Raw genomic sequence first — 21140 nt, forward strand, 5'->3', positions numbered from 1 at the left:
TGAAGGAGAGACTTGCACATCAAATAAATGTTTACATTTTATAAAATATGTATAATAATTCCACAATTAACATTAAATCTGAATGTTGAATGTAAAATTAGGATTTTAAATTGTCTTTACTTTCCCCTTTGATATTATAGAACGGGTTTTCGCAATATAAACGTCACAGAATTAAATTGCATTCTTTATCCCATTCATGAATTTTATTTTTTCATTTTTACAACATCTTTCATTTATGTAGGACCTTTAACTTAAGATACATTCCTCCCCATGTCATAGAACATCCTTCGATTGAGGAGAAGGACAGCGTGTTCTCCCTCTAAGTTTGAAATTATCTTTCTACTCATTTGTTTCTGTATCTGCTGCCAGAAGGTGCCCGAGAGGCCTAGAGTGACTCAGTTGACCATGTTTCCTCCATGTAATCAGTCACTAAATCTTTGCTCAGCACTCCCAACTAAAACAGCAACTGGATTTGTGAAACTGCCACATAGTGAATGATGGGATCACAAATCTGCAGCCGATAACTCTGTGGCAGAGCTTGCATGGAGTACAATCACATGACAAAATCCCTGAAGAAATAGCACTTTTGAGGGCACACAGGCAACTTTATTGATTTCTCTTGATGGACAGAATTTTGCCCTTGACCTGGACAAACCTCTGACATAACTGCCAAGCAGCTACCAGACAATGGGGCAAAATTTGGTTCTGTCAGGATCCCACCCGGAAATTTCTGGAGAGGCGGGGGGGGGGGGGGGGGGAAGGGGGGAGGGAGGGTGGCGGGAGTGAGGCAGAAGGCATATCTTCACCACCCACTACATCAAGGGGATGTGGATGTGGGAATTCATGAATTTCTCCGGGACTTCTGCCCAATAAAACTCATGTCTGCTCAAGTATAGGTTCTATTATCTTCCAAAAGCCCCAAAATACTTAAATAAAAAGATAATGAGTATAGCAAATAAGGTGGATGAGCTAAGAGCACAGGTAAACATTTGGGAGTATGACATTATAGCCATTAAAGAAACATGGCTGAAAGAGGGGCAGGTTTGGCAGATCAATATTCCTGGTTACAGGATTTTTAGACAAGATAGAAAGGGGGGTAAAAAGTGGGGGTGGGGGTGTTGCGGTACTGATTAAAGGAACTATTACAACAGTGAGGAGGGATGATATGTTAGAGGGATCATCAAATGAGGCCATATGGGTCGAATTGAAAAATAAAAAAGGGGCGATCACACTGCTGGACGTGTATTATAGACCCCCAAACAGTGGGAGGGAGATAGAGGAGCAAAGATGTAGACAAATTGCTGTGGAAGTTCAAAAATCATAGGGTAGTAATAGTAGGGGATTTTAACTATCCAAATATTGATTGGGACAAATATAGTGTGAAGGATATAAAGGGTGCGGAATTCTTGAAATGAATTTAAGAGAACTTTTTTTAGTCAGTATGTAGCTAGCCCAACACGAGAGGGGGTGATCTTGGATTTGGTTTTGGAGAATGAAGCTGGGCAAGTTGAAGGGGTATTAGGGAGAGCACTTGAGTGCCAGCGATCATAATTCAGTCAGATTCAAGTTGGTTATGAATAAGGACAAGGACAGGCCTGGAATAAAAGTCCCGAATTGGGGAAAAGCTAATTTTGCTAAGCTAAGAGTGATTTGGTCATAGTGGATTGGAAACAGCTACTTGTGGGTAAATCAGCATCGGAACAGTGGGAGGCATCTAAGGAGAAGATCCGGAAGGCGCAGGTCAAACATGTGCCCTTAAAGAAAAAGGTTGGGAATAATAATAATTCTAGAGCCCCCTGGATGTCTAGGGACTTACAAGGGAGGATAAAGAAAAAAAGGGACGCTTATGTAACATTCCAATGGTGAAATACTATAGAATCTTTAAAGGAATATAGAAAGTTAAGAGGCAAAATTAAAAAGAATATTAGGAATGCTAAGAGAGAGCATGAGAAATTCTTGGCTAGTAAAATTAAGGAAAACCCTAAGATGTTCTATAAATGTATTGAGAGTAAGAAGGTAACTAAAGAAAGGGTAGGGCCTATTAGAGACCATGTGGGTAATCTTTGTGTGGAGGCAGAAGATGTTGGTAAGGTTCTTAACGAATACTTTGCATCTGTTTTCACAAAGGAAAGGGGCAATGCAGATACTGCTATCGAGGAGGAGTGTGATATTCTGAATGAAATAAATATAGTAAGAGGGGAAGTATTAAGAGGTTTAGCAGCTTTGAAAGTAGATAAGTCCCCAGGCCCAGATGAAATGCATCCCAGGCTGTTGAGCAAAGTAAAAGAGCAAATAACAGAGGCCTTGACCATCATTTTCCAGTCCTCTTTGGATTTGGACATGGTGCCGGAGGATTGAAGGACTGCTAATGCAGTACCCTTGTTTAAGAAAGGAAAAAGGGATAGGCCGAGTAATTACAGGCCTGTCAGCCTAACCGCAGTGGTGGGAAAATTATTGGAAAAAATCCTGAAAGACAGGATAAATCTACATTTGGAAAGGCAGGGATTAATTAGGGACAGTCAGCACGGATTTGTTAAGGGAAGATCGTGTTTGACTAACCGGATTGAACTTTTTGAGGAGGTAACCAAGAAGGTCGATGAGGGTAATGCGTACGATGTAGTGTACATGAACTTTAGCAAAGCTTTTGATAAGGTCCCACATGATAGACTGGTCAAGGAGGTTAAAGCCCATGGGATCCAGGACAACGTGGCAAGTTGGATCCAAAATTGGCTTGGAGGTAGGAAGCAAAGGGTAATGGTTGATGGATGTTTTTGTGACTGGAAGGATGTTTCCAGTGGGGTTCCGCAGGGCTCAGTACTGGGTCCCTTGCTGTTTGTGGTATATATCAACGATTTAGATTTGAATATAGGGAGTATGATTAAGAAGTTTGCAGACGACACTAAAATTGGCTGTGTGGTTGATAATGAAGAAGAAAGTCATAGGTTGCAGGAGGATATCAATCTACTAGTCAGGTGGGCAGAGCAGTGGCAAATGGAATTTAATTCAGAGAAGTGTGAGGTGATGCACTTTGGGAGGGCTAATAAGGAAAGGGTATAGACATTATTAAGTGGCCTACTGCTTAGTGTAGATGAACAAAGGGACCTTGGCGTGCTTGTCCACAGATCCCTGAAAGTAGCAGGCCAGATGGATATGGTGGTTAAGAAGGCATACGGAATGCTTGCCTTTATTGGCTGAGGCATAGAATATAAGAACATGGAGGTTATGCTTAAATTGTATAATACTTTGGTTAGGCCACAGCTGGAGTACTGCGTGCAGTTCTGGTCGCCGTATTATAGGAAGGACGCGATTGCACTACAGAGGGTGGAGAGGAGATTTACTAGGATGCTGCCGGGAATGGAGAATCTTAGTTATGAGGACAGATTGGATAGGCTGGGTTTGTTCTCATTGGAACAGAGGAGGTTGAGAGGAGACCTCATTGAGGTTTACAAAATATTGAGGGGCCTGGACATAGTGGATAGTAAGGGCCTATTTCCATTGGCGGAGGGGTCTATTATGAGGGGACATAGTTTTAAGGTGGGTGGTGGAAGGTTTAGAGGGGATTTGAGGGGGGGGGTTCTTTATGCAGAGGGTTGTGGGGATCTGGAACTTGCTGCCTGGAAGAGTGGTGGGTGCAGAAACCTTCACCACTTTTAAAAGTTAGTTGGATAGACGTTATGGACCTAGAGCTGGTAATTGGGATTAGACTGGATGACCTTTTTTTGGCCGATGCAATATTAATGGTAAGTACTGCAGAGAATCGAATACGGCCAGGGTGATCTCCTGGACTAGTTTCGATCGCCTGGATGGGTCAGAGAGGAATTTTCCCAGATTTTTTTCTCCCTAAATTAGCCTGAATTTTTATCTGTTTTTTACCTCTCCCAGGAGATCACATGGCTCTGGTTGTGGTGGAGTGTAGAATGTTTTCAGTATAAGGGGTGTCGCAGTTGTGTGAGGTGGACTAGTTGGGCTGGATGCTCTTTGCCCTTCCGTCATTGTTCATAGGTTTATATGTAACTGTCAGGGCTGCTGACCAAGGGCCATGCGGCTCTTTGTCGGCTAGCATGGACATGGTGGGCTGAAATGGCCTCCTTCTGCACTGTAAATTTCTATGTTTCTATAATTTATTGTCTATGAAGAGCTATGCTCGTGAAACTTCTAATGCCCCATTTACCTGCCCCTTCCTATTGGGGCGTTTGACTTCTTACTAGGAGTGGCAAGCTGCTGCTTCAATGGTGCAACTTATAATGCCCCATTTAGCTGGTCTGTCCAAATGGGGCCTTTGACTGCCTATTAGGAATAGCAGGAGGCTAATCCAATTTTCTGTGACTCCATCAGGGCAGGTGCCGTTGGTGCTCCCTTACAGGCATGGGCCACTCATCCAGAATATGCAGATAATCCCGATTCTTGTTCCTGACAGGGTCTGCATCTTTGCAATCGTTACTTTGGGCCAATGCTCTTTACCTAGGTGAGTGTGAAGCTCATGCTTAAGCATTGCCTTTCCTTCGAGCAGCAATGTTGATTCATGCTGGGCATTTTAAAATATTACACAGGTGAACCTTGAAAATGGCTGTTGCTGCTTAAATATATTGGCAGAGCTCAATAATCCAGGCAAAACATGTGGGCATAGTACCAGTCATTCATCAATCATATTCACCTCTACAACAAACAAACTTTTTTTTTACCTGAGCAGGAACATAATTAATGTTAATGTACTGGAAGATTGTCCAAACTTTCCAGTTCATTTTCAGTGCTGTCCAGTATCCAGTCTGCATCTTATCCTTTAGTGCCTTCAGGTTCTTCCCCTATTACAGACACAAAATTTCTGGTCATTTTAGTGGATCATTCCACTCAGTATAGCCAACTGATACACACGAAAATAAAACATCTCAAAGCACTTCACAAAATTAATTACTTTTAGAATGACTTTTATGTAGGCAGATAAGGAAGCTTTCCGCATCAGCAATGCCGCACAAACATAGTATTAGTTGGAAAGGAATTTTGGCCAGATCACCTGAAGAACTCCTTGTTTTTTTTTCCCCCAAGTAGTTCCATGCAGTCTTTAATGTCCACCCAAATCACTTAAACAGGCAGACAGAACCTTGGTTTAATGTCTCATGTGCAATGCAGCACTCCTACAATACTGCACTGATGTGTCAGCCTCGATTATGCACTCAAGTCCAAGTGTGGGACTTAATCCCACAACTTTCTGACCAAGAGACAGGAGTGCTACCAACTGAGCCATGCAAATATAGAAACATAGAAAATAGGTGCAGGAGGAGACCATTCAATGTGATCATGGCTGATCATGCAACTTCAGGACCCCATTCCTGCTTTCTCTCATACCTCTTTATCCCTTTAGCCTTAAGGGCCACATCGAACTCCCTTTTAACTATATCTAACGAACTGGCCTCAACAACTTTCTGTGGTAGAGAATTCCACAGGTTCACAATTCTCTGAGTGAAGAAGTTTCTCCTCATCTCGGTCCTAAATGGCTTACTCCTTATCCTTAGACTGTGACCCCAGGTTCTGGACTTCCTCAACATCGGGAACGTTCTTCCTGCACTTAACCTGTCCAATCCTGTCAGAATTTTCTATGTTTCTATGAGATCCCCTCTCATTCTTCTAAATTCCAGTGAATATAAGCCTAGTCGATCCAGTCTTTCTTCATACGTCAGACCTGCCATCCCGGGAATCAGTCTGGTGAACATTCGCCGCACACTCTCAATAGCAAGAATGTCCTCCCTCAGATTAGGAGACCAAAACTGTACACAATATTCAAGGTGTGGCCTCACCAAGGCCCTGTACAATTGCAGTAACACCTCCCTGATCCTACACTCAAATCCTCTCGCTATGAAGGCCAACATGCCATTTGCCTTCTTCACCGCCTGCTGTACCTGCATACCAACTTTCAATGACTGATGTACCATGACACCCAGGTCTTGTTGCACCTCCCCGTTTCCTAATCTGTCACCATTCAGATAATATTCTGCCTTCCTGTTTTTGCCACCAAAGTGGATAACCTCACATTTATCCACATTATACTGCATCTGCCATACATTTGCCCACTCACCTAACCTGTCCAAGTCACCCTGCAGCCTCTCAGCATCCTCCTCACAGCTCACACAGTCACCCAGCTTAGTGTCATCTTCAAACTTGGAGATATTACATTTAATTCCTTCGTCTAAATCATTGATGTATATTGTAAATAGCTGGGGTCCCAGCACTGAACCTTGCGGTACCCCACTAGTCACTGCCTGCCATTCTGAAAAGGACCCGTTTATTCCTACTCTTTGCTTCCTGTCTGCCAACCAGTTCTCTATCCATGTCAATACATTACCCAAATACCATGTGCTTTAATTTTGCAAACTAATCTCTAGTGTGGGACCTTGTCAAAAGCCTTTTGAAAGTCCAAATACACCACATCCACTGGTTCTCCATTGTTCACTCTACTCGTTACACCCTCAAAAAATTCTAGAAGATTTTTCAAGCATGATTTTCCTTTCATAAATCCATGCTGACTTGGACTGATCCTGTCACTGCTTTTCAAATGTGCTGCTATTACATCTTTAATAATTGATTCCAACATTTTCCCGACTACTGATGTCAGGCTAACCGGTCAAAAATTCCCTGTTTTCTCTCTCCCTCCTTTTTTAAAAAAGTGGGGTTACATTAGTTACCCTCCAATCCATAGGAACTGATCCAGAGTCTATAGAATGTTGGAAAATGACCACCAATGCATTGAGTACTCTGGCAGACTATCAGGCCCTGGGGATTTTAATCGGTCTTCAATCCCATCAATTTCCCGAACACAATTTCCTGACTAATAAGGATTTCCTTCAGTTCCTCCTTCTCGCTAGACCCTCGGTCCCCTAGTATTTCCAGGTGGTTATTTGTGACTTCCTTAGTGAAGACAGAACCAAAGTATTTGTTCAATTGGTCTGCCATTTCTTTGTTCCCCATTATAAATTCACTTGATTCTGACTGCAAGGGGCCTACATTTGTCGTCACTAATCTTTTTCTCTTCACATATCTATAGAAGCTTTTGCAGTCAGTTTTTATGTTCCCTGCAATCTTACTCTCATACTCTATTTTCCCCCTCCTAATTAAACCCTTTGTCCTCCTCTGCTGAATTCTAAATTTCTCCCAGTCCTCAGGTTTGCTGCTTTTTCTGGCCAATTTATTTGCCTCTTCCTTGGATTTAACATGATCCCTATATTTCCCTTGTTAGCCACGGTTGAGCCACCTTCCCAGTTTTATTTTTACGCCAGTCAGGAATGTACAATTATTGAAGTTCATCCATGTGATCTTTAAATGTCTGCCATTGCCTATCCACCGTCAACCCTTTAAGTATCATTCACCAGTCTATCCTAGCCAATTCACGTCACATACCATCAAAGTTATCTTTCTTTAAGTTAATGACTGTAGACTCTGAATTAACTGTGTCACTCTCCCATCTTAATGAAGAATTCTACCATATTATGGTCACTCTTCCCCAAGGGGCCTCGCACAACAAGATTGCCAATTAATCCTCTCTCACACTAAAACCCTCCTATTAACCCGAGTTTACAACCTTTCAGAAGATTAGGAAATAAATACAAACAAGGAAGGTCATTGGCCCATCATTCATCTATCGTTCCCTACCACAGAATTCTACTGGCTCTTGAATGACTTAAGGTTTCCGCCTCCACTAGCCAGAAGCTAATTCCAAATGTGTATTACTCTTTGGGCAAGTTCTTTCTGACAGCAGTCCTTAATTTGCCTAACACCAATTTGATCCTATACCCCTTTTTCCTACTGTCACAGTTCATCTTAAAGCAGCGCTCCAGATTTACCTTTTCAGATAAGGCGTCAAAGAAAGTCTCTATCATTTGAATATCTAATTTGGGTAATAGGTGTCAGCCGTGGCTCAGTTGGTTGTTCCAGGGACTTGAGCACAAAGGGCAAAAGAACCCTTGGCACTATTTCGAAGAAGAGCGGGGGAGTTATCCCAGATGTCCTGGCCAATATTTATCCTCAATCAACATCATTAAAACAAATTATTTGGTCATTATTACATTGCTGTTTGGCATGACCCCTTGTTGCTTCCAGGACATATTGTTGTCAAACATTATGCTGGATACACAAGAAATTCACTGCCTTTCTGACAGGTGCTAGTCTGCTTAACCCAATCTATATGAAAGTTAAATCGCCCATTAAGACCACTCTGCCTTTACTACACACTTGGCTGATCAATGCATTTATACAATCACAGCTGCTACCAGAGGGCTTATACATAACTTTCATTTACATTTTTTTTAAATCAATTTTGTACTCATGCTCTCAAAGGCCTCGAAAACTCTGCAATCATTCTCTCTTACCACAACACCATTGTATTTTCTTTCAGAGCCCACAACTACAATATCTAAAATATCACAACGCTACGCTATCTGTCGCAGATTCCACAAAACCACAATCTCTTAGGCCTCCTATCCCCATATTTGCTTTCACTCAGCCACCCATGACAACCATCCCAAGATGTCTATTTTGTCCTGGTGATGAACACTAGGACCCACCTCAAGTAGACTGATAACCACAAAAAAAAGAGCGAGGAATGCTGGAGCAAATATCAGACGGTCCAGCAGAAGTCTCTTTATTTGGGAGTAGGGAACATTGGATGGAATCAGTTTATCCAGATAGTGGTAGAAGTAATGACTTAGAGGGCCCGTGAAAACCAACCTGAAACAGAAAGTAAAAGCACAAACTATGTTTAGTGAAGCAAAATAATCAGAAATATTTATGTTCTCATTAGGCTTTAACAAAAAGTGAGGAAAAGTTTTAATTACAGGAATCAGTCCATTTGTGGCAAGGAGAGGCAAAGCAAAGTTACTGTTAATAGTCCAATTATTTTTGGTCCATACAACTGAACTAAGAAACTAACCAGAGAGAATTTAGCACAGTTACTGAAACAGAATTGATTAAATAAGCATCTGAGAAGCAACAATCCATCCCGTTGTAAAACCATCCTGTATTTAGCAGAGGCAACAACAACAAAAAATGTATAATGTTTCAGCAAAGGGGCTAAGACCAGATTGGGCAATGCTGCAGAGGAGGAAGAAACTGTCTTTGTGATAGAGAGGACATGGGGTCTGAAACTCAGCACAAGAGCAAACAGGATACCCAAGATGCAAACAATCTAGTCTTGTTCAGCCTGAGGCGGGGAGGGCAATGGCATAAGTGGCAAGTTCCTATGAAGAAAGAAACCCAGAAGAGGCAGGCTTATAAAAAGAAAGGAGGCAGCAGGGAGAGGAGGTTCTGTTCTAGATAAAAGGCCAGAATGCAGAGGAGTTATTTGCCTGTGGGACACGATTTCCAAGCAGGGACGGGGTGGGGGGGCTTCTGGTCCCGACGCTGGGCAATTTTGACTCCATAGCGTAAATACTATTTTTGTAAAACAGGATCCCCACCGGGAAGCCAGCCTGATTGGGCGGGGAACACTGCAGGAGAGGCCGCAGCTCAGGAGCAGGTGAATGCGGCTGCTGGAGGAGAGGGGGCATGTGGCTTATTGGGAACGGGGGGGAAAAAAAAAAAAATCGCAGGGCTCAGAGACAGATCAGACGCAGAGATGGGAAGGATGAACGGTGATTGCAGGTGGGGATGCTTGGTGATTACGGGTTGGGGGGGGGGGGGCAGAGGTGCAGGTTAGCTCAGGAAGGGGGGTGGTGGGAAGCATTACTGCTCCTACTGGCCCACAAGCAGTGCTGTAAAGGCACTTACCTCTTCTACACAGCAGTCCTCACATCCCATTAGCTTTTCCGAGACCCTGGAAACCCGGCCAGCCAGGGTTAAATCTAAAATCGAGATAATAGCTGAGGCACGCAACCTCATTAAATTTTTTGAATGAGCAACCTGCCTCCTGTCTTTTCAAAAGTTCGTACAGCACACATAGGGGGGATATTGTTATATCCCAAGGGTTACACAGTCATATTTGGGAGCGATGGGCAACTCCCAAAGAAGTAGGACATTCTGACCACTTGACCGGAGTAAGTGACACAACTGAGTCTAAGAAGGCATCTATGCAGACCCTATTCCAGCATCAGTGCCCAAGCAGAACCACATTCCAGTACTAGTTGTGTGGCAGATAATATGCACAGTGATGCAGACTTTCAGAACAGTAACACAGGTGTCAGCCCCCTTAGATGTCTGCACACGTGATTAAAAAGTAGCCTAGGCCAGGCTTCCCTTGCAGCAGCAGCAAGATATAGCCTACAGCTTGGCTCTTGGAGACCTCATTTGCTCTGAGATGAGGACCACTTTGGTCCCCAAATGGCTCCTGCTGTTAAGCACCAGCCAATCACTTCAGAACCTATTGCTACTAAAGGAGCACTGTGGAGAAGCAGGAGACTAGGTTTAATTTGTCATCTTTCTGTTTCCCCCTCTGTGCCATTAATCAATAATACTTTGTGAATGGCAAAATTATGCAGCAAACCACGACAATGCACAACTACTGTACTGCAGTACTCCCAGCTTCTAACAAGTCACTTAAAATTTACCTTCAAAATACCAGTGGTTTGCTTAGTTATAATGCTGTTGGCACCATAAGCCTCATTGTATTGGTGTTCACCAGGGGTCCTTGTGATCTGAACTGCAATGAGCAGCTGATTGGCTGATGTTTTCAATAATCCCAAATTCTACTTAAAAAAGAGGTAATAGAAACATAGAAACATAGAAAATAGGTGCAGGAGTAGGCCATTCGGCCCTTCTAGCCTGCACCGCCATTCAATGAGTTCATGGCATAAAAGTTGAGTGCCATTAAAATTGTTACTGACACCAGCAATGGGGTGCCTCTGATAGATGCCTCCTATGGTGTCTGATGAGCCTGGCCTCCTGATTTTCCTCTTTCTATTAAAAGCAGAGGTAAAGGGAAATTCTGAAAGGAAACACCATTGTCTGTGATAGTGAAATGATTAACATGAAAGAAATGAAGGACCACAACATTAAGAGCAAGGATGGAATAGGGTAGATAATAGCAGACTGTTTCCATTAATTAAGGGGTCTATAATAAAGGGCAATAGATCCATGATTAAATGCAAGAGATTTAGAACAGCGCAAGAGAAACTGCTTTACTCAGAGAGTTGCAGAATTCACTTCCAGGGTTAGTGGTTCTGGCAGAAACTATGTCAACATTCAAGAGTACATTGAATAGTTTGATGAATGAAAAGGGCATAAGGATTATGGAAACAGGGCAGGTAAATGTGATTAGGACTATTTGCTTGCATGGAGGATAAATGCCAACAGGGATTAGTTGGGCTGAATGGCCTGTTTCATGTTGAAACCTCTAAGTATGCATTTCTATGTAACGAGATGCAAAAAGTAGGAAAAAAGATTATTCATTAGAAAAGTAGAACCTAATACAGATTCCTGAGAATAAGGCCTTAAACTCCAAATGCAGATTGGCCTAGCAGCCACGAACACCTCTTTTATACTGGTTTTCATTTCAGCTACCTTTAGATATGATTTGCGCATGGTGGGCATTATTTTAGTGTGTGCCACTGGCTGCCAATGTGGCACTTTGCAGAAAATTGCAATGGATGTTTTTATACCTCCCTGTCCTAGTTCCCTCTTACAGCCACCCTGAAAATGGATGCTAAAATATGAGATCGTACTTCACTAATTCAAACAGAATAATTGTCAAATCACTGGTAGTATTACTAAAATCTTGACTTATTCAAACAGAATAACTGTCAAAGCACTCGTAGCATAACAGACGCAGTGAGCACAAATGGTATGTATTAATGTACTGCCACTACCTGGAATCATTCTCCAGGATTATCTACAACCCCAGGCACTCAGAGCTGTAAACTACTGTGTATATAGGTACTATACTTGGTATTCTGTATACTATGAATGTGACTGTGTTGCATCCAAAGAACAATTGCAATAACATTTTAGAAAAGAAAAAACAATAAGAGTAAACTCAAACACGATACTTAAATTCAGAGTTGAAAAGTAGGGCAAAACACCATTGGCAGTCCAGAGTTTCCTTACCCAAATACTCCAAATCTGACCGGGCCTCCAAAGCTGAGACTCTTGACTGTATTTGGGCCCTTGCCTCGTCGTTCCATAATTTGAGACAAAACATTTCCAAGTCCTGAGAGAATGCCACTGTGAGGAAGAAGAAATAAAGACAAATGAGCATATTAAATCAGAAGCCAATTCTCCCTTCTTGCATTTGGAAACCATGGGGAGTTAAATTGGAAGGCATGGGAGAATACAAGAGTGGAGCCAAGCATTTATTTTTCATTCTCTATTCCCTTACTTTTTTCTACTTGCTGAAGTGAGGGTGCAGCAATTTTGTTGGAATATTCATATCAGCAATTATGCCACTTACGTTTTTACTATCAGAGTGACTGCTGCCAATGTCTGAAGCTGAAATACCAGAAGCTGGCGGAGGCTGCGCAGAAGGATTCTGCGCATAAATGTTAACTTTCATAAAGCCGATAGAAATTCAACATAAGCCGATAGAAACACCAAGTCAAATCTTAATTTTAATTTTATTTTCAGCTCAGTTCGGCAGCGCATAAACGTGAACTTTCTCGGCTCAGTTCAGCAGCAGCGATCTCGTTTCCCCACCTCCTCCCTTGTTGGTAATATTTAACATTAAACTATCATCAGCCATGTCTATTTTTTCTAAAATGTAAAACTCAGTGGATGCTGACTGTTGAGAAACTCCAGGAGCTTTCACTTCTCGCATGCAGAACCCAGAGCCGAGCCAGTCCCCACCTTCAAATCACATCAGCGACCAGAAACACATTAGAAACTACTGGAAAATGCAAGTATCTTTACTTCTAATATTTACAAAGATGATTTATTTTGTGAACAAACCACATTAATATATCACTGCCTGCTGCCAACAAAGTCAGGCGAGAACAACTAAGAAACTGAGCATGCGCAACAACTTTATTTCATTGGCATCAGTCGTGTCCTTTTACTATTGCATTGGAACAAGAGTAGGCCATTCAGCCCGTCGAGCCTGTTCCAATGTTCAGTTAGATCATGGCTGTTCTGCATATCGGTATATAGGGCTCAAGTTTCCACATGATTTGCGCCTGATTTTTAGGAGCAACTGGTGGAGAACGGACTATCTTAGAAATCGCAATTCTCCACATTTTTTTTTTTGCAGTTCTAGTCAGGTCGAACAGTTCTACTTTGGAACTGAATTTTTTCTTCAAAAGGGGGCGTGTCCGGTCACTGACGCCTGATTTCAAAGTTTCCATAGTGAAAACGTACTCCAAACTAAGTTAGAATGGAGCAAGTGAAGATTTTTGTAGAACTGAAAAAACCTGTTCTACACATTAAAAAATCAGGCGCAGGTTACAAATTAGGCGTCCGTTACAAATTAGGCGTCCAGAACGAGGTGGGGGGGGAGGAAGGGAAGTCATTAAATTCTACAATAAATCCTTATTTATACTTCTACAAATATTATACAAATAAATCCAACTTGAATAAACATTTATAAGCAAGGAAAAGATTAAATAAACCATCTTCCTACCTGTGTGAAAGTGCTTCAGGCACGGAGAATGCTGCAGTTAGCCTGAGGTGCCCGTTCTTCCCGCGTGGGTGGGGAGGGAGGGGAGAGGAGGCGCCCGTTCTTTCCCGCGGGGGTGGGGAGGAGACGCCCGTTCTTCCCGCGGGGGGGAGGGAGGGAAGGAGACAGTGAGAAGGCTGCAAGTGCTGATGTGCTGATGGCAATGTGCTTTTATTAAAAAAAATTTCAAAAATTAAACAGCTACAAAGAACTACAAAAATGGCCAAGTGCCAATGTTTTTTTCACACTGAGCATGCGCGAACGCTCCAACGTGCACGCGCAGGGTTGCCGGCAGGAAAAAAACTAATTTAAATATTACCCGCCTCCTCCCACTTACAAAATCGGCGCGAGTGTAGGCTCCGCCCTCCTGGGCGCCGCGCCAGGCAGACAAGGAGCTGCAGGGCGCTCCAGAATCACGATTTTTGTTTTAGGCGCGAAAAACGGGCGTCCAGCTCGGAGGGGCGCCCGTTTTTTATCGTGTGGAAACTTGGGCCCATAAAAAGGAAAAGAGTGGCTAAAGAAAATGTTGGTCCCTTAGAGGAAGAGACCGGGGAATTAGTGATGGGGAACATGGAGATGGCAGAAACTCTGAACAAATCTTTTGTATCAGTCTTTACGGTAGAGGACACTAATAATATCCCAACAGTGGATAGTCAAAGGGCTATCGGGGGGGAGGAACTTACCATAATCACAATCACTAAGGAGGTGGTACTCAGTAAGATAATGGGACTAAAGGCGGATAAATCCCCTGGACCTGATGGATTGCATCCTAGGGGCTTAAGAGAAGTAGCGGCAGGGATCGTGGATGCATTGGTTGTAATTTACCAAAATTCCCTGGATTCTGGGGAGGTCCCAGCAGATTCAAAAACTGCAAATGTAATGCTCCTATTTAAAAAAGGAGGCAGACAAAAAGCAGGAAACTATAGCCTAACACCTGTGGTTGGAAAATGTTGGAGTCCATTATTAAAGAAGCAGTAGCAGGACATTTGGAAAAACATAATTCAGTCAGGCAGAGTCAGCATGGATTTATGAAGGGGAAGTCATGTTTGACAAATTTGCTGGAATTCTTTGAGGATGTAACGAATAGGGTGGATAAAGGGGAACCCGTGGATGTGGTGTATTTGGACTTCCAGAAGGCATTTGACAAGGTGCCACATAAAAGGTTACTGCACAGGATAAAAGTTCACGAGATAGAGGATTGGCTAACTAACAGAAAACAGAGAGTCGGGATAAATGGTTCATTTTCTGGTTGGCAATCAGTTACTAGTAGGGTGCTGCAGGGATCAGTGCTGGGACCCCAACTATTTACAATCTATATTAATGACTTGGAAGAAGGGACCGAATGTAACATAGCCAAGTTTACTGACGATACAAAGATGGGAGGAAAAGCAATGTGTGAGGAGGTCACAAAAAACCTGCAAAAGGACAGGCAAGCTAAGTGAGTGGGCAAAAATTTGGCAAATGGAGTATAATGTTGGAAAGTGTTGAGGTTATGCACTTTGGCAGAAAAATATCAAAGAGCAAGTTATTATTTAAATGGAGAAAAATTGCAAAGTGCTGCAGTACGGCGGGACCTGGGGGTCCTGGTGCATGAAGCACAAAAGGTTAGTATGCGGGTACAGCAAGTGATCAGGAAGGCCAATGGAATCTTGGCCTTTATTGCAAAGGGGATGGAGTATAAAAGCAGGGAAGTCTTGCTACAGCTATACAGGGTATTGGTGAAGCCACACCTGGAATACTGCATACAGTTTTGGTTTCCATATTTACAAAAGGTTTTCTTGCTTTGGAAGCAGTTCAGAGAAGGTTCATGAGGTTGATTCTGGAGATGAGGGGGTTGACTTATGAGGAAAGGTTGAGTAGGTTGGGCCTCTACTCATTGGGAATTCAGAAGAATGAGAGGTGATCTTATCGAAATGTATAAGATTATGAGGGGGCTTGACAAGATGAATGCAGAGAGGATGCTTCCACTGATGGGGGAGACTAGAACTAGGGGGCATAATCTTAGAATAAGGGGCTGCCCATTTAAAACTGTGATGAGGAGGAATTTCTTCTCTGAGGGTTGTAAATGGTTAATTATAGCAACAGTGACCACTGTGCTCTGAAGTTTAAGTTAATAAAAATCTTACAATTTCAGTTTTTAAATTTTCAATTAACCTAGCTTTTGGGGAGAGTTCCAGATTTCCACTACGCTTTGTGTGAAGAAGTGCTTTCTGACTTCACTCCTCAACAGCCTAGCTCTAATTTTAAGGTTATACCCCCTTGTTATGGATTCCCCCCACCAAAGGAAATAGTTTCTATCTACCCTATCAAATCCTTTAATCATCTCAAACACCTCAATTAGATCACCCCTTAATCTTCTATATGCAAGAGACTACAAGCCTAGGTTATGCAACATGTCCTTGTAAGTTAACTCTTTTAGCCACAGTAACATTCCATGAATCTGTGCTGCACCCGGTCTAAGGCCAATATATCCTTCCTGAGGTGCAGTGATCAGAACTGAATGCAGCACTTAAGATGGGGTTGAACTAGAGACTTGCACAGCTGTTACATAACCACCCCTTTGTATTCCAATCCTCGAGATAAAGGCCAACATTCCATTAGCCGTTTTAATTATATTTTGCACCTGTCATTAGCTTTTAATGATTCCTGTACTTGGGCCCCTAAATCTCTCATCACCCACAGTTCCTAGCTTCCGCCATTTAAAAAATATTCTGATCAATCTTTCTTGAGTCCAATGTGGATGACCTCACATCCTCTCACATTGATCCATCTGCTCCCAGCAACACTATTTACTATTTCTCTTAGTTTAAGATGTGAGCATTGGCTCAGTGGTAGCACTATCACCTCTGCATCAGAAAGTTGTGGGTTCAAGTCCCACTCCAGAGACTTGAGCACGTAATCTTGGCTGACACTTCAGTACTGAGTAGTGCTGCACTGTTGGAGGTGCCATCTTTCATAGAATGAAACATCAGATAAAATATCTGCCCTCTCAGGTGGACATAAAAGATTGTATGGCACTATTCGGAGAAGAGGAGGGGGGGTTCTCCCCGGTGTCCTGAGAATTATGTATGCTTCAACCAACATCACTAAAAACTTTATCTTGTCATTATCTCATTGCTGTGGGACCTTGCTGTGCACAAATTGGCGGCCACGATTACTACATTATAGCAGTGCCTAAACTTCAAAACTTCATTGGCTGTAAAATACTTTGGGATGTCCTGAGCGAGAGAAAGACGCTGGATAAATAAAGATTTTAAATGTGATGTATGTGACGCATGTTTAATTATTAATAAAATCAGAGAGTGGATAGTCTGGTATTGCAACAGGACAGATGTTCCAGTATATCAGAGATTAATCACCCACTTTCACATATCCTTTCCCCAGCCAGTGTAGCAAATGCTCTAACTGACCTGTGAGAGCTTGATGGACAATACAGCGGGAGCTTCTCTCTTCATCTAACCTGTGCTGTACATGATGTTGACACTCGGTACCAAAATCGAAAAGTGTTCTATTCTCTGTAATGATATCCTCAAAGAGCACATAAATAAAAAAGAAACAGTGTCCCAGCATTGACCCTTGCTCATTCTGATAGTTCGTAGAGGTGATGCAGCTAAACGTTAGTAACTAGAGTGACTGTCAGCAAGCAAGACTACAAGCCCTACTTTCTGCACTCAGCAGTTACTGATAACTTTAGCCTTTCTTTATTACTGCAGACTTTGTCCATATCAGTACTTTGTCAGTGACTCTGGAAGTAAATGATTAATTATAGCAACAGTGACCCCTGTGCTCTGAAGTTTAAGTTAATAATAAAACATGTGACTTCAGTGGAACTCAAATACTTTCTCTCTCAGGAATTCCTTTGCTGTTGAACGCAGCTTGTGCACAATCTCTGCACAGTACAATCTCAAAGAACACATATGCTTCAGTTAGAAATGATTCCAATCTAATTACAAAGATATTCATGTTCTTAACAGCAGCAGTCAATTTCGGATATCTTCTTGGCTTTGTGATGATCAGTAACTAAAAGGCTAACTTTCTAAATCAAGCTTCCTAACAGATTGGATTCTACAAAAAAATAAGGTGATGAGTGGAGGGTCTCAGGAGAGTCACTATTACAAAGAAACAATCGCTGATTCTTCCAGCCTGTTTCCCACACCCCAGAGAAATCAGTTAAAGTTGCTTTCAATTTGTGCTTTCTTCATTATCACATATCCTTCCCACAGTTGTACGAGACTTTGGACCATATCTCAATCAGGGAACTTCAATTTGACTATCAATTTGAAGGCCCTGAGAAATGGAATTAGAAGGGGTTTTCTTCCCCATAGCATACTACTGACAAGGAAATCACAGTTTTACAATGTAAAAAATGCTGCTAATCACCGTAAACAATTCCATTATGTCACATGCACAGCATCTGCTTAACGCACTCCATGGAACTGCACAAAAATTGATGGGCTTAACGACTCGAAATACAATTAATCGGTCTTCAAATTCCTTTCTCAGTTGGTCTAGATCACAAATTAAAATAAAACATAGGGCAATACGATGGCAGTGTGTTATAGCTACGGAGTGGTAGAATGCTGATTCACCTCATGATTCCCTTCTTGATGTTAATTGTGCTACAGTGGGAATTTCTGTTCAGCAGCCAGGTGTTTCCCATAGGGAGGAGGCAAACAACTAGAGGCCCAAATTGCAAATAACTGTAGTTATTGTGTTCCCAATTTCAGTAATTTTAACACTACAGAGCAGAATCTGAGCATATCCAGGTCTTTACGTAAAGCTTAAGCTGACCACTTAAATATGCATTAGCAGTCTGTTGATGACATTTGCCCAATGTTCCCTACCTACTTAGAGGGAAACCAGGTGGCCTTTACTTCTAGAGACCTATGCAAGACTGTCTGAAAGCAGCTGATGGTGAGGGGGACTGGAAAATGCATTTAAAATACATACATTGGCAATGGACAGATTGCACCTCCAGCACTTCTTTTTATCGATATGCCCAGACTCCAAAAAAGGCTGAGGCACACAGACAAGGAATGCGCCACATTAAATTCCCAGTCGGTGCTGAGTTACATGATTTCCTGGCTCGGTGAGGAAGCCAAAAAAATCAACCACTCCTGATCACTGTCCAGACCTTTGCTGGAAAGCATGTGCGTAGAAGAATGAAAAGGACGAAAAGTGAGTCTTCATTGTCAGATATTGATATCACCAGATCTCTTACCACTTTGGATTCTCTTATTACTTCAAACAGGTATGCCCCACTTTGTGATTTGGGGAACACGACAGGCAGTGAGGTCAGCACCAGTGACACCGAACCTCAATGCTCATATCAGCATCTTGGAAAAGGTATGGGAACGGCTGAAAGTCCAAATGGTTGTCGTTTGAACAGCCAAGGAAGAGCAAGAGGCAATGGGCAATCCTTATCGGCACACAGACAGCACCCTAGGTAGAGGTAAGGCTCTGTCAAGCGCAGTCTTCTGTTTTCGAGGGGCCAAAGTAGCTGATACCTGGGTGTGGATGAATTGATGAAAGGTGAGTGTTAAGATACTGCAGTAGGTTTACATATTGGAACTAATGATATTATGGCTAGAAGTCCATTTGTTTTGTAGGATTCCTACAAAAGCCTCGTAGATGCCCTTCAGCAAAGGGGTGCAAGGGTAGTAGTCTCCGGGCTATTACCAATCATGTCCAGATCAATGGAGAGGAACAGCCGAATCGCAGGATTCAACGTATGGTTTCGGGACTTCTGCAAAGAAGCTTCACTTCATCGATAATGGGAAGTGTTCACTGGACAAGGTAGGATGTTCAGGAGGGACAGCTTCCACCTTAACTTCTTGGGAGCAAAAAGGCTGGCAGAGGGTCTTGAGCATGCTTTCAGAAAGCATTCCAACTAATTCAGCAACGGGATAATGTAGATAAGTTCAAAGTTAGTCTTATATAATTACATAGATGCTAAGCATGAAGAGGAACCAGGTAGGAAACAAACAAGAATTAATAAATTTAAGAAATTAGATGGGAGACCTTTAAATTGCTTTTATGTAAATGCAAGGAGTGTTAGAAGCAAATTGTTAGAATTACAATCTTATGCTATGTTGGATAATTTAAACATATTGTGTATTTCTGAGACATGGCTAGATGACAATGATGGCACAGAAATTCACCTAAAGGGCTACGAGGGTTAGAAACATAGAAAATAGGTGCAGAAGTAGGCCATTTGGCCCTTCAAGCCTGCACCACCATTCAATAAGATCATGGCTGATCATTCCCTCAGTACCCTTTTCTTGCTTTCTCTCCATACTCCTTGATCCCTTTAGCCGTAAGGGCCATATCTAACTCCCTCTTGAATATATCCAATGAACTGGCATCAACAACTCTCTGCGGTAGGGAATTCCACAGGCTAACAACTCTCTGAGTGAAGAAGTTTCTCCTCATCTCAGTCCTAAATGGCCTACCCCTTATCCTAAGACTGTGTCCCCCAGTTCTGGACTTCCCCAACATCGGGAACATTCTTCCCGCATCTAACCTGTCCAGTCCCGTCACAATCTTTTAAGTTTCTATGAGATCCCCTCTCATCCTTCTAACCTCCAGTGTATAAAGGCCCAGTTGATCCAGTCTCTCCTCATGTCAGTCCCGCCATCCCGGGAATCAGTCTGGTGAACCTTCGCTGCACTCTCTCAATAGCAAGAATGTCCTTCCTCAGATTAGGAGACCAAAACTGAACACAATATTCCAGGTGAGGCCTCACCAAGGCCCTGTACAACTGCAGTAAGACCTCCCTGCTCCTATACTCAAATCCCCTAGCTATGAAGGCCAACATACCATTTGCCTTCTTCATCGCCTGCTGTACCTGCATGCCAACTTTCAACGACTGATGAACCATGACACCCAGGTCTCGTTGCTCCTCCCCCTTTCCTAATCTGCCGCCATTCAGATAATATTCTGCCTTCGTGTTTTTGCCCCCAAAGTCGATAACCTCACAGTTATCCACATTATACTGCATCTGCCATGCATTTGCCCACTCACCTAACCTGTCCAAGTCACCCTACAGCTTTTTAGCGTCCTCCTCACAGCTCACACTGCCATCTAGCTTAGTGTCATCTGCAAACTTGGAGATATTACACTCAATTCCTTCTTCTAAAATCATTCATGTATATTGTAAAGTGCTGGGGTCCCAGCACTGAGCCCTGCGGTGCTCCACTGGTCATTGCCTGCCATTCTGAAAAGGACCTATTTATCCCGACTCTCTGCTTCCTGTCTGCCAACCAGTTCTCTATTCACGCCAGTACAGTACCCCCAATACCATGTGCTTTGATTTTGCACACCAATCTCTTGTGTGGGACCTTGTCAAAAGCCTTTTGTAAGTCCAAATACACCACATCCACTGGTTCTGCCTTGTCCACTCTACTAGTTACATCCTCAAAAAATTCCAGAAGATTTGTCAAGCATGATTTCCCTTTCATAAATCCATGCTGACTTGGACCGATCCTGTCACTGCTTTCCAAATGCGCTGCTATGACATCCTTAATAATTGATTCCAACATTTTCCCCACCACTGATGTCAGGCTAACCGGTTTAT

General features: G+C 42.6%; 1 protein-coding gene across 1 annotated transcript in view; it reads right to left on the minus strand.

The window, feature by feature from the left end:
- The window catches only part of pxmp2 (peroxisomal membrane protein 2), a 58849-nt gene that overhangs the window by 22844 nt on the left and 14865 nt on the right, over window positions 1-21140 (minus strand). The window contains exons 2-4 of the mRNA XM_070886375.1: window positions 12025-12141; window positions 8553-8715; window positions 4683-4802 (exon numbers count right to left, since the gene is read on the minus strand). Of these exons, the coding sequence (XP_070742476.1) occupies window positions 4683-4802; window positions 8553-8715; window positions 12025-12141 (400 nt within the window). The remainder of the gene's footprint in view (window positions 1-4682; window positions 4803-8552; window positions 8716-12024; window positions 12142-21140) is intronic.

This window comes from Pristiophorus japonicus, chromosome 8, assembly GCF_044704955.1.
Source record: "Pristiophorus japonicus isolate sPriJap1 chromosome 8, sPriJap1.hap1, whole genome shotgun sequence".
In the NCBI taxonomy this organism is placed as follows: domain Eukaryota; kingdom Metazoa; phylum Chordata; class Chondrichthyes; family Pristiophoridae; genus Pristiophorus; species Pristiophorus japonicus.